This window comes from Podarcis muralis, chromosome 10 (genome assembly GCF_964188315.1).
Source record: "Podarcis muralis chromosome 10, rPodMur119.hap1.1, whole genome shotgun sequence".
NCBI lineage: Eukaryota > Metazoa > Chordata > Lepidosauria > Squamata > Lacertidae > Podarcis > Podarcis muralis.
In genome coordinates, this window is record NC_135664.1 from 74,505,285 (window position 1) to 74,523,659 (window position 18,375).

The 18,375-nt window shown below is 47.4% G+C and overlaps 1 protein-coding gene across 11 annotated transcripts in view; it reads left to right on the top strand.

Annotated features, from left to right (window-relative positions):
* The window catches only part of SHANK3 (SH3 and multiple ankyrin repeat domains 3), a 431,788-nt gene that overhangs the window by 204,487 nt on the left and 208,926 nt on the right, over nt 1-18,375 (top strand). For all 11 annotated transcript variants that reach the window (XR_013394458.1, XR_013394460.1, XR_013394459.1 and 8 more), the window contains one exon: nt 1,461-1,800. Coding sequence is in view for 8 of the 11 variants with exons in the window: in XM_077935409.1 (XP_077791535.1) it covers nt 1,461-1,800 (340 nt within the window). In the remaining 3 variants the exon portion in view is untranslated. The remainder of the gene's footprint in view (nt 1-1,460; nt 1,801-18,375) is intronic.

The window sequence follows — 18,375 nt, forward strand, 5'->3', positions numbered from 1 at the left end:
CGTCCTTCATAGTTGGATGCAGTAAATGCTTCTGGATCCCAGTTGCTGGAAACCACAGACGGGGAGAGTTGCTCTTGTGCCCAGATCCTGCTTATGGGTTTCCCATTGGCCACTGTGAGAACAGGATCCTGGACTGGACGGGCCTTTGGCGTTGCATGTTATGTCCCTAGAAACGAGAGAAGGCTGGCAAGCAGAAACAGTTATTTGCAGCCTGCTTACTGAGAGTGACATTTATCACGCGCCGGCCGATATCCGCTGTAGCTCTGAGAAACTGGCACCGACAATTTGTGGCTGAGACGAAAGCAGTGTTTGCATCCCTTGGGCTGCATTTAAATCCTCTCCATACCTGGAGTTTTAGGTCATTGTTTTAATCTTTGCTGTACAGCACCCCAGGTGCCCCCTAATGGCAGAGGACACGGCAGAAAAGTTTTAAACAAACAGCTCTGCACAAATAAATAAATCATGCACCTTTAAAAGGAATATGTTCCTCTGATAGCCTTTTTAAAGGGAGCTGTCACATTCCTTGCGACGGATGTTTTCAATACCAGGAGCTCCTTCTTGGGGGCTACCCATATTCAGGTCATTTTTTCTTGAAATGGAGTGGAGGGGAAATGCAATTTTTGTGTGAAGCCCTGGAGGGGCGTGGGAACGCCTCCTTGGTCTTTTTGCTGTGAAACTGTGGAAGCAGAGAAGGGTGGGCAGGGCCCCCGGATGGGGAGAACTGCAAAGCTGGCTGGCTGAGCTCCTGGCGTAGCAGGTGGGCTAGATCTTCGCAGCACAGCCAGGTCTTGAGCTGTTCTCCTGTTGCCATCGGCCTGGGAAAACTTGAGCAATCTCAGGGGGGGAAATGGGATCTGGGTACAGAGTGCAGGAATCTCATGACTGCTTGCAGAGATAATCTCAACCCAAGAGGGAACAGGAGCGCAGAACCAGATATGGTTCTGATCTGCCTCTCCAGATCTGCAGTGGGGGGCTTTTGTTTCTGAGTGAGGTGGTCTGCTTCGTTGTGTCCCCAGCTGCTCCCACTTCTATGAGCTGGCCAGACCCACTGCAACCAAGCTCCCCCTTATTCTTCTCCTTTGGCCAAGCAACCTCCCACTCTGGGGAGGAGCCTGTCTTCTCTTCCTTGAGGAACTGTAGCAGGGCCTTCCGTGAATTGGCCCCACGGTTACCAATTGCTGCTCTAATTAGCAGGAGCTCACCTTAGGCTCTCCACTTCCCATCCTGCTTTGTAACATTTGTGCAACAGTGGCAGTGATCCCTTCTGGGGGGCCATTTACATCTCAACAGTCCTCCAGCAGTCCTCTTAGTAGGCGAAGTCAAAGTGCGTTGGAGTTAACTTAGCAGCCCTAAGGCGAATCGAAGCGCGTTGCTGTTTTGTGTCGTTGAACGCCGATGGGCGGAGCTGATGTCCCTAATTCATCCTGGGTCTCCCCTCCTCTTCTCTTTCTCCCCTGCAGTGCCTTTTAGAGAAACTCCCAGCTACACGAAGAGGAGGCGGATCATCGGCACGGGCGGCCTCTCCTCCCCCCGCCTGCTGCAGCGGTCTGCCAGCGACAACAATTTGAAGTCCGAGAGCCGCCCGTCCTACTCCCCAGTGCCCTCGCTCCGCGGCCTGCCCCAACAGCTGCTGGCTCAGATGCAGGAAGCCGCTGTCGGGGTGGGGTTGGGGGACAGCAGCCTGGTGAGCACGGGCAGCTCCCGGAGCTCCCACAGCCGCTCCCCGTCGCTGCAGCGCGTGCGGGAAGAGAAGGAGGCCGATGCCCACACACTCAGGAGAAGCAGCCGCGGCAAGGCCAGGTGAGAGAAGCCACGCGAGAGAGGGAGGAAAGGGGGGGACCCCCTTGGACCACCCAGGGTCACACACAACTGCTTCCTGTCTGACTTAGCTGCTTCCTGGGGGGGGCATGAGGGAAGTTCTGGTGGTGGCCGAGTTCCTCTGGGGGTCCACAAGCTGGGGAAAGGGCTTCAGCCACATTTGTGGCTCTGATGTGGGAGGGGTGGGCTGGCCAGTGGCGCTGCTGAAATGCTGGACAGCTCCCTCTTCTCCCTCAGGGGTCTGCATCTATCCATTCCATTGACTGGCGCCTCTGAGGATGGGGGAGCTGTCCAGCGTGCTGAAGGCAGGCTGCCTTAAGGGCCTGTCCTCCCCTCTGAGGGAGGTGGGTGCCTCTGCTGCCCCCCTCCCCTCCCTCCAGACCCAAATGGTCAATGCATTCTTCTGGGTCCATCGTGACACTTACCATCAGCACAAGGGATGGGTCTTGAAAGCGATCCACAGGGAAGTGGCGTATTTCAGACTATGAACCAACACAATGGCCAACTGGGTGCTCCCCTTGTCTACATTGGGTCCAGTTTTTGGTGAGGTGAGAAAGCGATCGCACGAGGGAGATTCTGGGGAGCAGCCATTGCGCCCTTTGACATCTTGGCAAGGTTGTGGAGATGGGGCGAGGCCATGGAAGATGGCATCACTCATGTCTTTTTATGTAACCTTCACTCACAGGGGAAGTTAACACAAACGGTGGTTGCAGCCAGTTACACCTGCCTTGGCCAACTTGTTTCCCCCTCCCCATACGTTTTGGAAAACAGCTTTCATCAGGGGTTGTTGGGAACTGCAGCCCAAAAGATCTCTAGGGCAACAGGTTAGCCAATTCTGATGTATGAAATCACAGCCACACTGTTCCAATAACAGGAATTTCAGTGGCTGCACCTGTACCTCCATACTGCCTGCTTTTCCCTAGCCTTTTCCTGGGTGCTTGGGTGGTGGGCATGGCTATTCCTTGCTGCTTCTGAGCAGTGGACATGGGGGACGAATTAATAAGGGGTCTCAAAAACCCCTCAGTTGGTATCTGGGGTGGGGAAGCGGTTGCCCTTGAACTAACGTGGAGAAGAATCTCTTGGGATGGTGCCTGGACAGACCTGGGAGAAGGAAGTGACCAGTCTGGACTTGCCGAGTTTCTTTCAGTATTAATAACTACCTCCGATAGTCTGTCCCAGTTTTGGTTATTAATTCCCAGCTTGGGATGGTAGAAAGCTGTTCAGCGTCACGCTATGAGTGACAGGCAGCATGCCACAAAGGGCTTTGCTGGGGACAGGATGTCCTTGTCGCTGTAGTGCTCTGCATAGGAATGTTAAACCTATAAAAACAGAGGAAAACCCTCCCTTTCCTGTAAACGTCTTTGTCACTAGCTCCTTTTGTAATCATTTGCCCATCAGCATCACTGCGTTCCCCAGAAGTTAATGCACTGTCAGGCATGTTGTTTCTTGATTAACGATTCATTACTTATTTTTATTGTTGTTATTATTATTATTATTAATTTTATTTCTATACCGCTTTTTATAAAGATCCCAAAGCAGTTTACAACACATTAAAGCATCGAATAAAACAAGCCATAATAAAACGTTACTTAAGAAACTCGAATATACATTTAAAGCAACGTAATTAACAGGAAACTAACGTGTTATCTTAAAGTTCCGAAAATAAAACATTACAAAGGAGGTCAACTGCAGAATGTACATTTAATGAGGCAAAGCTTTTAAAAAATATATCTTAAACATTTCAAAAGAAAACAGTACAGTACTAAAGGCAGTCAAATATAAAATGTACATTTAAAACAGCATTATTAGCAAGAGACTAGAATGTTATTGTAAGCATAGAACATTGCTGCTACGAGTGTCCTGGAAGAAGCAAAGATCACCAGTATCAAAGTAATGATTCTTCAACATCAACTCCGTTGGACTGGTCATGTTGGGCGGATGCCTGATGATCATCTTCCAAAGCAACTACTCTATTCTGAACTTAAAAATGGAAAGCGTAATGCTGGTGGTCAACAAAAGATGTTTAAAGACTGTCTCAAGGCAAATCTTTAAAAATGTAGTATGAACATCAACAACTGGGAAACACTGGCCTGCGAGCGCTTCAGTTGGAGAACAGCCTTGACCAAAGGTGTCCTGGGCTTTGAAGACACTCGAACGCAGGACGCAAGGGAGAAATGTGCTAAGAGGAAGGCACACTTGGCAAATCCACACCGTGATCAGCTCCCACCCGGAAACCAATGTCCCCACTGTGGAAGGACGTGCGGATCCAGAATTGGCCTCCAGAGTCACTTACAGACTCATTGTTAAAACCGTGTTTATGGAAGACAATCTTACTTCGCTACGAGGGATGGCCAAAGAAGAAGAAGAAGGTGGTTCATGGAGGCTGTGGAAGCTCAGGTTTTGCATTAAGAGACAGCCAAGATGGTCAGGACTCACCTGATGGCAAATAATCAATTGGCAGAAATATCACTAATGGATCACTGTGAACAAGACAGTCCTGAAGTTCAAGAATGCTGTAGACACGGAGCATAAAAAATGCCATCAGTTTCTGACTTTTAAAAAAAAGAATAACCACAGAGTGCCTTCCATCCTGAGGACGCTGTCAGGCAGGCTAACACAGTCCTGCACCAAGGAAAGAGAGTTGGCCCAGCATCTGTTAGCAATCCTTGACGCTCAGTATTCCCTGCCTTAGAGAGGATGACTCTCGTCTCTGGGAAAGAGCTGCCCATGTCATAATCAGAACGAGCCACCAGGTGGCAGTCTGATGGAATGATGTGATTACTCAGGAAGGAAGGGAATAATTCTTATTGAGACCGATCCAACTTGGGGCAAACAGAGTGGACTGTGGCTTCCTGAAGCCCCGTCCACTTCAGAGCAGTCTCCCCCAGAAAGAACGAGCTGGATTCCCAGAGGCTGGGCTCCAAGGAGGTGTGCAGTACAGTACAGTCATACCTCATGTTATGTTTGCTTCAGGTTGCGCGTTTTCAGGTTGCGTCCTATGACGACCTGGAAGTACTGGGAAGTGTTACTTCTGGGTTTCGCCACTCGCGCATGCACAGATGTGCAAAATGACGTCATGCACATGCGCAGAAGCAGTGAATTGTGACCCGCGCACACGCAGATGCAGATTGCGTTCTTTTCAGGTTGCAAACGGGCCTCTGGAACGGATCCCGTTCGCAACCGGAGGTACCACTGTATTAAATAAAACAGCAAAATACAAATGTTTCAAAAATAACACAGGCAAGCAACAAGGGGGAGGGGAGCGAGGAAGTATCAACACCAGTGCAATCGTATAAAAACTGAAATCCTAACTGCTAGCTAAAATTATTTGCCATCCGATTAAAACCAGATTAAAATTAAAGATGTTGAAATAACATAAATATGTTAGAAGGTCTGGGAGAGTGAGAAGGTTTTTGGCAGAAAAATGACATTGCAGTAGGAACCAGGTGAGCCTCTTGGGGGAGAGCGTTTGACAAAGAAGGCTCCCTCTCTCCTGTTAACAGAGAAATCTGAGGGCCCCCCTGGACAAAAAACAAGGACACCAGCCAGGAATACCAGAGCAAAACAGCAGCCAGTAGGCTTGGTCTTTATTGAAGACTGTCGTGACAGGACTCCCACCTGCCACCAGGTGAAACAAGATGGAAGCCCCGAACAAAAGAGCCCCCCAACTTTTATTAGCTGCTAATCCCCATGTTACAGCCCCCAAAATACATCACTCATACATCACGGTTACATCATGAAAGGGAAGGTCTGGTGGCCAGAATCTGATCATCCTGGACCCTGCCCCATAGTTCTCCTTGCCCTCCACCAAACACCCATGGAGTGTAACAAAAGAGATATTTACATTTCCCTGTTTCCCAGCCAAGTTAATCCCACCCTTTTGTCTTCATCTGGGTCTGTTATTTCTGGACTGGCTACCTGTCCGGCACTCAGGTATCAGGATGCCAGGGATTATCACTCAGGCAGAGGGGCTGCTGAGTAGCTGAGCTCACATGTCTATATGAATTTCTGAAGTTTTCCCAGTGAGCCAGTACACAGAGACATTTATCAGTGAATTGGTACATTTGGTATCGTGCAGCAGAGGTCCTTTGAATAGATAGGAAGAAACTGTGATCAAGTGCTTTGTGGGGACAAATCACAAAAGTGATGGTGCTGATTTTGGTGGTGGGCTGCATGTGCATGATATCTGCTGGAGGGGCAACCACACCCCCCACCTATACATAAATTCCTGCAACAGGACATGCAGGAAGAGATGTTAGGTAACCTTTTGTGCTACTTAAAATCTTAGTCCAGGAAACTCTGTTGAAATGCTTGTGAAGTAAATCACTTTGATCCGGGGTGGGCAGAAGATCTCTGGCCGATTTGTTTAAATTGGCAAGCGTTTCTGGCTGCCGGTTGTTCAACAATAGGAACGACAAAAGGGGCTGCGGCAGCGCAGAAAGCTTGGGTAAAGTGGGAGTGGAAGGACTGTGAGCAAATTCCTGGGTTTGGAATGTGCTTGGAGACACCCTGTTCTTTAATTCTGTGTCTTTTGTACCTCGCTTTGATGGATAGATCCTGGGGCTCTCATAAGAAAACCACACAGTCGATCCCATCAGCCTGAAGTCTGCCCACACCTGTTCTGTTCCCTCTCTGGTTGCACTGATGGCGGTAACAGAGGCAGGATGCGTGCCCAGATATGGTACCTGCTCTCCATTTGAGTAGTGGGAGTAAGGGGCTTCCCCTACCAGCTAGAAATTAAAAGGCCATGGGGTGGTTTGTTTTTATGGCAAAATAGGATGGTCTTCCCTCTGTGGTTGTGGGGCTCTTTTTCCACCTGTTGACAGAGACAACTTAGAAACCTGGTGATGACACCCAAATCGGCGAGCCTTTTCCCCATTGGCTTCCTTGCTGCTCTCAAGGTCAACAGCTTCCCTCCTACACTGAAACGCTCATTGGAGTAAATAATAATCAGTGTAAAAAATACAAAGCTTGTCTTTGTTGCTCTGCTTCCTATTCTGGGGGACCAACGTGGTTGCTAAGATCTTCAAAGGGATCTTAGCAACCGTGTTAGCCCCACCGAGCAAGAAGCAAAGTGTGGATGTTGTTTTTAAACCCAACCGTCGTTTAAGAAACAGGAGGCAAAGTGGTTGAGTTGTGCAGAAATCTTCCTTCAGCCTCTGGAAAGATTCTGCATAACTTGCAATGGAGTCACCTGCCCTTTAAGTCATGGCTCCGTGGTCGATCACTCACTTTGCAGGCAGAAGGTGCTGGGTTCAATTCCTAGTGGTATTAAAGGAAGGGCTGAGAAGGAAGATCCTCTGAGCTCTGGAGCCTAGAAGGGCAGAAGGGCAGAGACATTCCTTAGGCTCGTTGGCAGGATGGATGCGAGTCAGCATAAGGCACCTCCATGTCATCATATCAACAGGCCTGCCTGGTTTATTTCTTCTTGTGGGACTAGATGATTCGGATGGAGGCAGTGTGGTGTAGCACTTAGTGTCAGACTAGGATCTGGGAGAGACCAGGGCTCCAATCTCCACTTGGCTGTGAAGCTCACTGCCAGTCACTGCCTCTAAGTCTAACCTGCCTCACAGGGCTGTTGTGGGCATGAAATAAGGAGTGGAGGACCATGTACAGCACCTGGCGCTCCCAGGAGAAAATGGTGGGATCTAAATGCAATAAGTACGTAAGTCAATAATAAACAGCGAAGTTTGGGGTTTTTAAAAATACACTCAGATTAGGAGAATGAATTTCTTTCTTTTAAATATTTTTCAATCACCGTATTTTTCGCTCTATAAGACGCACCAGACCATAAGACGCACCTAGTTTTGGAGGAGGAAAACAAGAAAAACAATATTCTGAATCTCAGATGCCAGAACAACAAGAGGGATCACTGCACAGCAATCTCTCTTGCTGTTCTGGCTTCTGGGATAGCTGCGCAGCCTGCATTCGCTCCATAAGACGCACACACATTTCCCCTTGCTTTTTAGGAGGGAAAAAGTGAGTTATAGAGCAAAAAATACGGTAGTTTTTTCTTTTCAAAAGGAAAGAAAAAGGTTATACACTATTCTGCAAAATACAATGTTATCAAACAGGATCTGGCAACGGGAGAACGAGACAAGTAACCACGTTGCACATGTGCGTCTCCTGTGTCACTGATATTCTGAGCCATCTCTGAGGTTTCTGCTGGACCAAGTCAGAGGCTCTGCAGCCCTTCCTTGGGGTTTCTCAGCCTGTTCCCAAGAAGTTTCCAGGGACCCTCGGGGAACTTTGCAGGAGCCATTCATTTTCTCGCTCTGCAGTGGCCTTTGGCATCCCTTGCCATGCTGGAGCTCTGTGGCAAAGTGATTAAGAGTTTACATCTAATAGAGAGAAGCTGCAGCTCGGAAGAGAACATATCAAAAAGCTGGGAGGCACCTCCAGAACCCCATTCCCTAGACCAACCTTCCCCAACCAGGTGCTCCCCAGATCTTTTGAACCATCAGCCCTAGCCATCTTGCCTGTGCTTGGAAAGGGTGGCCCAGATTCTCACTCCTTTGAGTAGGCAGGGCCCAGCAAAACGCATTGCTCCCCAAACTCTCCCTTTCCTCTCCCATAGGATTTCTGCCAACCATCCTTCCCCCTCATTCCTCTTGTTCACTCAGACCTTCAGCTGGTGCTCCCCCCCCCAAAAAAAGAGCAGCAGTGGAAAACCTTGGGGTTTTATTTTTAATATTCTCTCGCCCATCCCCAGAGGCCCCACCATAATCAAGTGCCTGTCTCTGGCTGTTTGCGTGTGTGTTTGTTAGTCATGTGAATTAATTTCCTCGCCCGCCCACAATCCATTTATTGAATTTCAACCACAGGAGTCAGAAGCCAGCCTCGGAAATGGCCTCTCTGCTGCAAGGCGGAGGTGCTATGCGTGGGGGGTGGGCACCGGCAGCCCCACACCCCACCCATCCCAGAATCTCACCGGCAGCAGCCCCACACCCCAACCATCCCAATGGGGGCCTGATCCACTGGGAAGTTCTCCCCCCGCAAGCCCCATTGAAATGAACAGGAGCTGCCTGCCCCTCCTTTCAGTGGGGCCTGTGCAGAAGAACCTCCCAGTGGATCGGGACCTGTTATTTGTCACTTGGCCACTTTCAGTTGCATCCTAAATTATTAGTATTTTTTTAAGCTTTGTTTTAAACCCTGCTTTCAGTTGTGGGGTGTGGGTTTTGTTTTCTTTTGTTTTGATTGCAAATTGCCTTGAGTCTCGTGTGAAAGGAGATTCATAAATTCAGAAACAAATCAATAAACCTGCCCCCTGTGGTTAAAAAATCACAGGATTGCAGAATAGGAAGGGACCCCAAGAATCATCTGGTGGTCCAACCCCATGCAATGCAGCGGAAGAAAAGTTAAATCCTGCAGGGCCCTGGTCTCATGGGACAGAGCATTACACCAGGTCGGAGCCATCACTGAGAAGGCCCTGGTCCTGGTGGAGGATAGCCTGACTTCCTTAGGGCCTGGGACCTCTAAACTAAGAATCTGGTGTTTGGTCAGAATCTCCTTTCTTGTAAGCTGAAGCCATTGGATCAAGTTCTACTGTCTGGAACAGAAGAAAACAAGCTTTCTCCACCTTCCATAGTTAGACATTTACTTATTCTCCTAGGAGGGACACTGTGTGAGCCAATAGAAATAGCATTCTCCAAAATAACACTTCTTTAGAGAGAATGCAAAGGCCAGAGGGCAGCCTCTGAGCCCATCAGAAACTGTTCTCACTTCTTTCCTGTCAATAATAATAATAATAATAATAATAATACCCAGCCTCTTCGCCTGACATTGACTTAAGGCGGCTTACAGATAAAAATAAGAACAGCTAAAAAACATAGAAATAAAATCCTTTAAAAAGAAATTAAACATGGATAGAATTAAAACTCTCTCTATACATTTAAAAGAACCATGCAAATAATTGCAATAACAACAGCCTGGCAGCCAAATCATTATCTTCCCCCCACATCTTGTGTTAAGTGTACCAAGGTTTCAGCGCCACAAGCTCAATGCAAAACAAGATTAATAGCTCGCACAATCTTTGCACAGATATCATTACTGCTGTTACTGCTATTATTTCATATTAGGGTTGTCGCCCAATAAATGGAAATCTTAGCTGATTAATTGCATGAGTCTTGCTCGGTTAATCAATTGATTAAATTTTCCTACTTGTACATGTGAGAAAACAACAGCCCCTGTGGTTCTGAAGCAGAAAGACCAGCTTCCCAGGTGAGGCTGGCCAGAAAGCAGCGAGGGAAGCAAATGACTTTTTATTGTGTGTATTTTATATGTGCTGTACTTATTGCTGTTGTTGTTATTATTCTTATTATTTATCTAAAGCATCTAACATCTACGAGAATGGGGAAAGGGCTATAATGATAGCCATAATCACCATCATCAAGTGTTTTGCTTACAGCTGTTGTGGTTTTTGGGTTGCGGGGTTTTCACTGGGAATTAAGTAATCCAAGCAGCCTTGGAAGCAAGGAATCCTTCCGCTGGTTTTCTGCAAATGCTTTGACTCGTGTCTGCATGGAACAGAGCCTCATCATGGATACAGACATGGGGTTTGGGGTGTCTCTCTGCACTTGCTGTGTGACTGTTCAGGGAGGCAGGAGAGGATATGTTGTTTATTAATATCCTTCCTAACTTGCGCTAGCAAGTTCTGTAACTTAGCAGAGTTTTACATTCCCCTTTTCAGGGAAGTTTTTAATGTGTGACATTTTAATGTATTCTTAATCTTTGTTGGAAGTGCCCAGAGTGGCTGGGGAAACCCAGCCAGATGGGCGGGGTACAAATAATAGATTATATTATTATTATTATTATTATTATTATTATTATTATTATTATTATTAGATGCACAGCAGGTAGCTGGATGCAGGCTTGTTTAAGCCTCTTAATACCAGATTCCTGGTAATTCCCCTTAAATCCCCCTTAAAAGAATAAACACGCCACAATCTGGTGTAAAGTAAATAAAAGTTTACTCCCACATTCAGTTCACAGTCCAACCCCCTGCTCTGCAGGAATCTTGAGTAGATCATCCAAGGCTGGTGACCACCCAGCCCGTGTTTGGAAACTTCCAAGTAGGAGAGCACACTGCCTTCTGAGGCAGCCCGTTCCACTGTCAAAAACAGCTCTTACTGTCAGGAAGTATTCCCTGGCCAAGTCATAAAACCTTGGCAGCTGCTTCTCAAAGTCAGCGATGAGATATGGCGTCTCCTCGCTTTATCGGCAGGGTTGCTAGCCTTGGTCCTGAAACCCACCCGCCTGTTTGGAGCTTAGTATCTCCAGCCTAGTCTAGGGTCCTGATTGTTCACAGGCTTCCTCCAACTTTAGCCGTTCCTCTTAGTGCCTTGCCTGAGCCTTTGCTTCTCTATGGCAGGGTATGTGATGGGTCAGGCGAGCACATGGGTGGAACGGGAGAGGACAGAACTGCCTATTTATTGCATTGCATTGAATCCTGGTACTCAGAAGCGGGCTCAGAAACGGGCTCTCTGGATAGGAACAGGATTGGTAATAATAATAATAATAATAATAATAATAATAATAATAATAATAATAATAAAAATAAAAAATAATATACCACCTCACCCATCTGGCTGGGTCTCCATTGGTTCACCATTACTTGGATCCATTGGGATAAGGTTTAGGACCTTACTTCAGTAGTGTGTCCCTGGGCGTTCCTTTTCCTTTTCTTACTTCCATATGACTGAATGGCTGCCATGCTACCTTCTGTGGGTGCTGCTGCTATTGCTGCTGGGGGAGGGCAAAAGCCAAGGCTGGCTCCAGAAAGTGGCACGACTGAGCCCTTGCCAGGGCCCCAAGACCAGCAAAGGACCATCCACCGTTGCCACTTTGCACAGACTATCCAAGAGAAGAAGGCACAGCTTAAGAGAATTCTCAGTTGCCATGAACTGCCTCTTCCAGGCTATGGGGCCCAGTGAGTGCCATGCTCAAGAGACCCCTGTCTGGGGGAGGGGGAGCCCTGGAGCTAATACTGGCAAAGCCTGTCTTCCTCCAAGCCCTGACGCCAGGTCACTTGAGAGGCGTTTTGCAAAAAAATGCAGTATTTCCTGCCCACGCCCACTGCAGCTGGAACAATTATTTCCAGGTCTGTCCTGGCAGCATAAATAAGCCCAAGAAGTGCTGTGGTTAAGAGCGGTGGACTCGTAACCTGGTGAACCGGGTTTGCTTCCCCGCTCCTCCACATGCAGCTGCTGGGTGACCTTGGGCCAGTCACACTTCTCTGAAGTCTCTCATCCCCACTCACCTCACAGAGTGTTTGTTGTGGGGGAGGAAGGGAAAGGAGAATGTTAGCCACTTTGAGACTCCTTAAAAGGGTAAAGGGACCCCTGACCATTAGGTCCCGTAGTGACCGACTCTGGGGTTGCGGCGCTCATCTCGCTTTACTGGCCGAGGTAGCCGGCATACAGCTTCCGAGTCATGTGGACAGCATGACTAAGCCACTTCTGGCAAACCAGAGCAGCGCACAGAAATGCCGTTTACCTTCCCGCCAGAGCGGTACCTATTTATCTACTTGCACTTTGATGTGCTTTTGAACTGCTAGGTTGGCAGGACCAGGGACAGAGCGACAGGAGCTCACCCTGTCGCGGGGATTCAAACCTCCGACCTTCTGATCAGCAAGTCCTAGGCTCTGTGGTTTAACCTACAGCGCCACCCATGTCCCTTGAGACTCCTTAGGGTAGTGATAATGCAGGATATCAAATCCAAACTCTTCTTCTTCTTTACTGAGGATTCTAATGTTTTGAGGGTGATTGGCAGAACAAGGTGCAGTTTGAGCTTTCTTTCCCAGTGTGGGCTGTGGCCTTGCAAGGGATTCTGGGGCCTGTGATTCAGCCATTTGGAACAGCAGAAAGATTCGCCCTGGTCAGGATATCATCCTCTTGTGGAAATCACTTCAGTTGGGTGTGCAGGTGAAGCGACGCTTCATTGTTTCTTTACCAAAGCGCCATCATTTCTCACCTCCTTTCACAAAGGGGCACTTTGTGATTAAAATCTCACTTAGAATTCACTTTCGTAACAAATGAGGAATGGGCTAATTGCTTATGCAAACCTATTCATTCCTCCTGCCCTGGGCAGAACTGTTCAATTCATCTCAGGAAGTGGGTAACTCTGACATTTAAGTGGGGGAGGGGGCAAAATGGCTTGTTTTTATTTATGCATTCGTTTGTTCCGCTAAAGATCTAGAGCAGCGGTTCTCAACCTGTGGGTCCCCAGATGTTGTTGGACTACAGCTCCCATCATCCCTGAGCTCTGGCCTTGCTAGCTAGGGGTGATGGGAGTTGTAGTTCAACAACATCTGGAGACCCACAGGTTGAGAAAGGCTGATCTAGAGCATCGCTGTGGGTGTTGTCAATTCTGTAAATTAACTTTAGGTTTAGGAGTGCTGACAGCAGCATGTGTTGCTTGCGTCAGATTTTGGGTGGAGCCCAAGATCCCCTTCTTCAAATGGCAGGCTTTCCCAGGGAAGTGGCTCTCTGTACAGAAGCAACAATATGTTGTGGACTTCAGCCCCATCCCTACTCCCTCCCAGAGGCCAGAAAAACCATCACCAAGTGTGAATTAAAAACCTTGGTTGAGTAGGCAGTGAGAGACATTGATCCCCTATTCCCTGAGCATGCAGACTTGAGCATCCAGTTGAAGGCTACCAGACTTCCTGAGTTGCGTTCCCTGGAAAAAAGTCCAGTTTTGGCCTTCCTGTGGCTGAACTGGTCCAGCCTTGGAAGCCTGGGAAACAAGCCTTCAAATGCCATTTTGTCATCAAACGGGTCCAACTGGGGGTGTCAGTGCCAGACTTCTCAAACCAGCTCCCTCCCCAGGAGCAAGTGATGCTTCAAGCCTCTGCCCTGTCAGGCTTCAGTTGAGCGAGGCATCCTTAGAAGGTCCAAGTCATTGAATTATTATTATTATTATTATTATTATTATTATTATTATTATTATGGTCACAAACCAGTTCCAGCCCACATACAATATCAAGGAAGTCATAAAACATGATAGGGATACATTTGAATTTGCAATTAGGTATAGCAGCGACACTACAGGTTTAGCAACAGTTAAAAAATATATATAAATTAAAACTTAGTCACTAATGTATAACCTAAAATTATCATTTAAGGCCTTACTCATTACAATAGCACAGCTTGTTCCCTAAGTTTTATGGCAAACACACAGAATTTGTCTACCCATAACGTGATCTCAGGATCCTTGTCCTCTACCAGGGATTTTAGACATTATATTTCGGATTCATTTGGAGATTTTTGCATAGCAGGGGTAGTAAATACTGAGTGTCTATCCCTGTAGAAATGGCAGTGTAACAAGGCATGAGAGACAGTTTCTACCTCCATCAAGCCACAGGGACAGACTCGTTCCGCGTACTGTTTACCCTCGAATCTGCCCTGCAATAAGGCAGATAGCAGCACATTGAATCTAGCGAGGGTAAATGACCATCTGTATTTAGGTATTTCTAATTTTGACAAATAATTTGCTGGGGTAAATCCTCTCCCATCATCTTTTATTGCTGGGTGTTTATTCATCTCGCTCACGTGGCATTGCAGTTCCACAGCCCAAATTCGTTGGCAGATTATTGCTCTAGCTTTCTCATAACCTACAGCTATCAGGGCCTGTGGGGAAAACCCCAAGCCTCTTAGCTTATCATGCAGCATAGCTTTCCATTTGGGTTGGTAGGAATCCAGTAGGGTTAAGGGTGCCAACCCAACAGGGGAAAAGGTACCGTATTTTTCGCTCTATAAGATGCAGCAGACCATAAGACCATAGTTTATGGAGGAAGAAAACAATAAAAAAAATATTCTGAATCACAGAAGCCAGAACAGCAAGAGGGATCACTGCGCAGCAATCCCTATTGCTGTTCTGGCTTCTGGGATAGCTGCGCAGCTTGCCTTCACTCCATAAGACGCACACACATTTCCCCTTGCTTTTTAGGAGGGGAAAAGTGTGTCTTATAGAGCGAAAAATACGGTAGGTTTTAACCAATAATGGATCTTCAGAATCCATATCCAAGCACTAACAGGGATTTGCCTGACCTCCAGGTGGACAGCTCCCTGCCCAGGAGCAAGCGATGCTTCAAGTCTCTGCCCTGTCAGGCTTCGGTTGAGGGAGACATCCTTAGAAGGTCCAAGTCCCTCTTGGCATCTTCACTCTCCAAGCATGTCACCTGGGGAGAAAGGGGACCAAGCAGTCTTCTGCCTGTGGGGTTGAAGTGGGTGGCAGTGGGGCTTCTGTGAGATTTGGAGCTTTTGAGCAGGTTGAACAGGTGGCTGCTGCCTCAGAGAGACCTGATCCTGGCAAGGGAGGAGGAGGCCTGCCGTTTGAACGTCAGCCTGGAAGCAGGATACAATGTTCTGCTCCCACAGGGTGCTGGAAAGGCAAACTCCTCTCTCTTGTGGCGCGTGATGGCGGATTGACTTTGTGAAATCTTTCCCAGGGAGACGGGGAGATGGAGCGGAGGTGTTGCTCTTCGCAGGACTTGTTTGGCCATCTGTCTGTCCTCCATTTGGTATGGTGTGAAGCTGACAGATTCTACCTTGCAGCTCAAAAGGGGGATTGGGGGTTGGGAAAGGGACCGGAAGAAAGCCAATCTCTCGGGTGTTTTTTACCACCCAAAGCAAGAAAAATGATGCTTGCAAGCAAATATCTTGGCCAACTGAGATGAACTGAAAAAATGGATCCTTTAGAAAGGGAAATGGATGTCTTTTCTTGGTATCATCATCATGATCATGATCATCATTATTATTAAGCTTTGTTTAATGCAAAAGATAGTGATGTATGGAAGTGAGAGCTGGACCATCAAGAAGGCTGATCGCCGAAGAATGGATGCTTTTGAATTCTGGTGCTGGAGGAGACTCTTGAGAGTCCCATGGACTGCAAGAAGATCAAACCGATCCATGCTGAAGGAAATCAGCCCTGAGTGCTCACTGGAAGGACAGATACTGAAGCTGAGACTCCAAGACTTTGGCCACCTCATGAGAAGAGAAGACTCCCTGGAAAAGACCCTGATGTTGGGAAAGATGGAGGGCGCTAGGAGACGGGACGACATAGGGCGAGATGGTTGGACAGTGTACTTGAAGCTACCAGCATGAGTTTGACCAAACTGCGGGAGGCAGTGGAAGACAGGAGTGCCTGGCGTGCTCTGGTCCAGGGGGTCACGAAGAGTCGGACACGACTAAATGACTAAACAACAACAATGCAAAAAAAATGCACGTGAAAACAATGCAAATGATAAACATTCAAAACAAAATCTTAACATTTCAAAAGTGTTGAAGGCCAAATAATTTGTGTTCTTGCTACTTAAGTAGCAGAGCTGGGGAAAACCTATCTTTGTTTGAGACCTTGGATAGTTGCTATTAAAAGAACAACAACAACAACAACAACAACAACAACAACAATTTATACCCCACCCATCTGGTCGGGCCTCCCCAGCCACTCTGGGTGGCTTCTAACAGGATATTAAAAACACAATAAAAGATTAAACATTAAAATCTTCCCTAAACAGGGCTGCCTTCAGATGTCTTCTAAAAGCCAGATAGTTGTTTATTTCCTTGACATCTGGTGGGAGGGCGTTCCACAAGGTGGGCGCCACCACCAAGAAGGCCCTCTGCCTCGTCAGAGTTTGCAACGCTGCCTTAAGGAGCAGGGCCATCTGTAGCATATGTGCTGCCGGCAGGGTGCAAAGATCCGCCCAGCGCCCCCAAATTTAGTTTAGCCCCCTAATTAACTATTATTATGCTTAAGGCAGACACCACACTTTTTTTAAAGATTTCTCTAAACAAATTTGAACTGTAAGTGATGAAATTAAAATGCAATTTGCAATGTTTCAATTGGGGTCAGTGGTACCTTTGACACAACTGATCTTGCATGGCTTGATAAGCGCTGCCATTGTAAAGCGCCACCACTTGCATGACGTGTCTTTGGCAAATGAGCGCACAAAGTCAAAAGTCCTTTCGTGAAACTGTAGGTATACATTTTGGTAATACCTAGGTACTGTATATACATTGGTACCTTGGGTTACAGACGCTTCAGGTTACGTGATTTCGGGTTGCGCACCACACCTAACCCGGAAGTACCGGAACAGGTTACTTCCGGGTTTGGGCACTCGCACATGCACAGAATTGCTAAATTGTGCTTTGCACATGTGCAGAAGCACCGAATCGCAACCCACGCATGTGGCGCTGTGGGTTGTGAATGCTGCGGGTTATGAACGTGCCTCCCACATGGATCACGTTTGCAACCCGAGGTTCCGCTGTATGTATTTTGTTTTTCTAGCTTGATCAAAATTATTTATTATTTCATAGATAGTTAAGAGCTTAGGTGGCTTCAGCGACGGGCGACGGGCGCCCCCCAGAATTCGGTGCCCCACACCCCTTGCACCTCTGGGTAAAGACGGCCCTGTTAAGGAGGCCAACGGCTGGAGTCAACCAAAGGCAGCCCTAGATCCCTGTTTTGCCTTCCTTCCTGGCTGCTTGCCTGACCAAGCCGGCAAAGACCCTCCAAATTAGCACTGGAAGAACCTCCAGATCTGTTGTGGGTCTTAGAATGATTCGGTGGACCTTACGGTTGCAAAATTCTTGGTCTTTTCATTGTTCTTATGTTATGATTTTAGTCTTGGGTTTCAGGTAACTACATAATAGGCTACGGGACTAAGAGATTCCAGCACCTCTTTCTGAGCAGCTTTTTGGGGTTGGGGAAGAACAAGTATCTAGATGACCACTAGAGGGGCCTTTGGCCTCAACCGGCAGGCTCTCCTCATGTTCTTAAGCTGTAGTCATAGAGACCTGAAATTAATTTTCCCTTAAGGGGAAAAAAACAAAACGAAAAACCTCTCTTCAAAGCCTTCTTCCAGGAATTTTCATGGGTGAATATTCTACAAATGTTCTCTGGGTGTATGAATGCTAAGCAAATATTTGATAGACAGAATCATCATTTGATCCTTCAAGATCAAAATTTGATAACGGCTGATGTGCAATAACATTTAGCAGGTTTTGTACTTGCTTCGTTCATTTCGTTAAGCCGCCGGGGAAAATCCCCTAGAACTGGGGCCATAAACAAAAAGAATCAAATTACGATGTCAGATTTCTAACCTGAATAGTCTTGCACGATGGAGAGGTCCCCCCCCCCCCCCGCTACTGCTGGAGTTAGTGAAGCCTCTGGATTCGAGTTTCTGGGAATCACAGGCAGGCAGAGCCTTCGTCCGGCTGCTTGTGGGCTTCCCCCACTAGGACATCTGGCTGGCCACATGAGGAGAACAGGATGCTATCCTTGATGGGCCATTGTGGACATCTGAAGCTGCAGAACATCAGGAGTCTCTTGAGGCCAACAGTGATGGAATTGGATGTGTCTGGTAGGATTGAGCTGGAACATTTTTTATTGGTTTTACAAATACAAAATAGAAATGAACACAAACTGTGAAAACAAATTTGTTCAGTCATACCTCGGGTTCAAGTAGCTTCAGGTTAAGCATTTTCGGGTTGCGCTCCACGGCGACCCGGAAGTAACGGAGCACATTACTTCTGGGTTTCGCCACATGCTCAGACG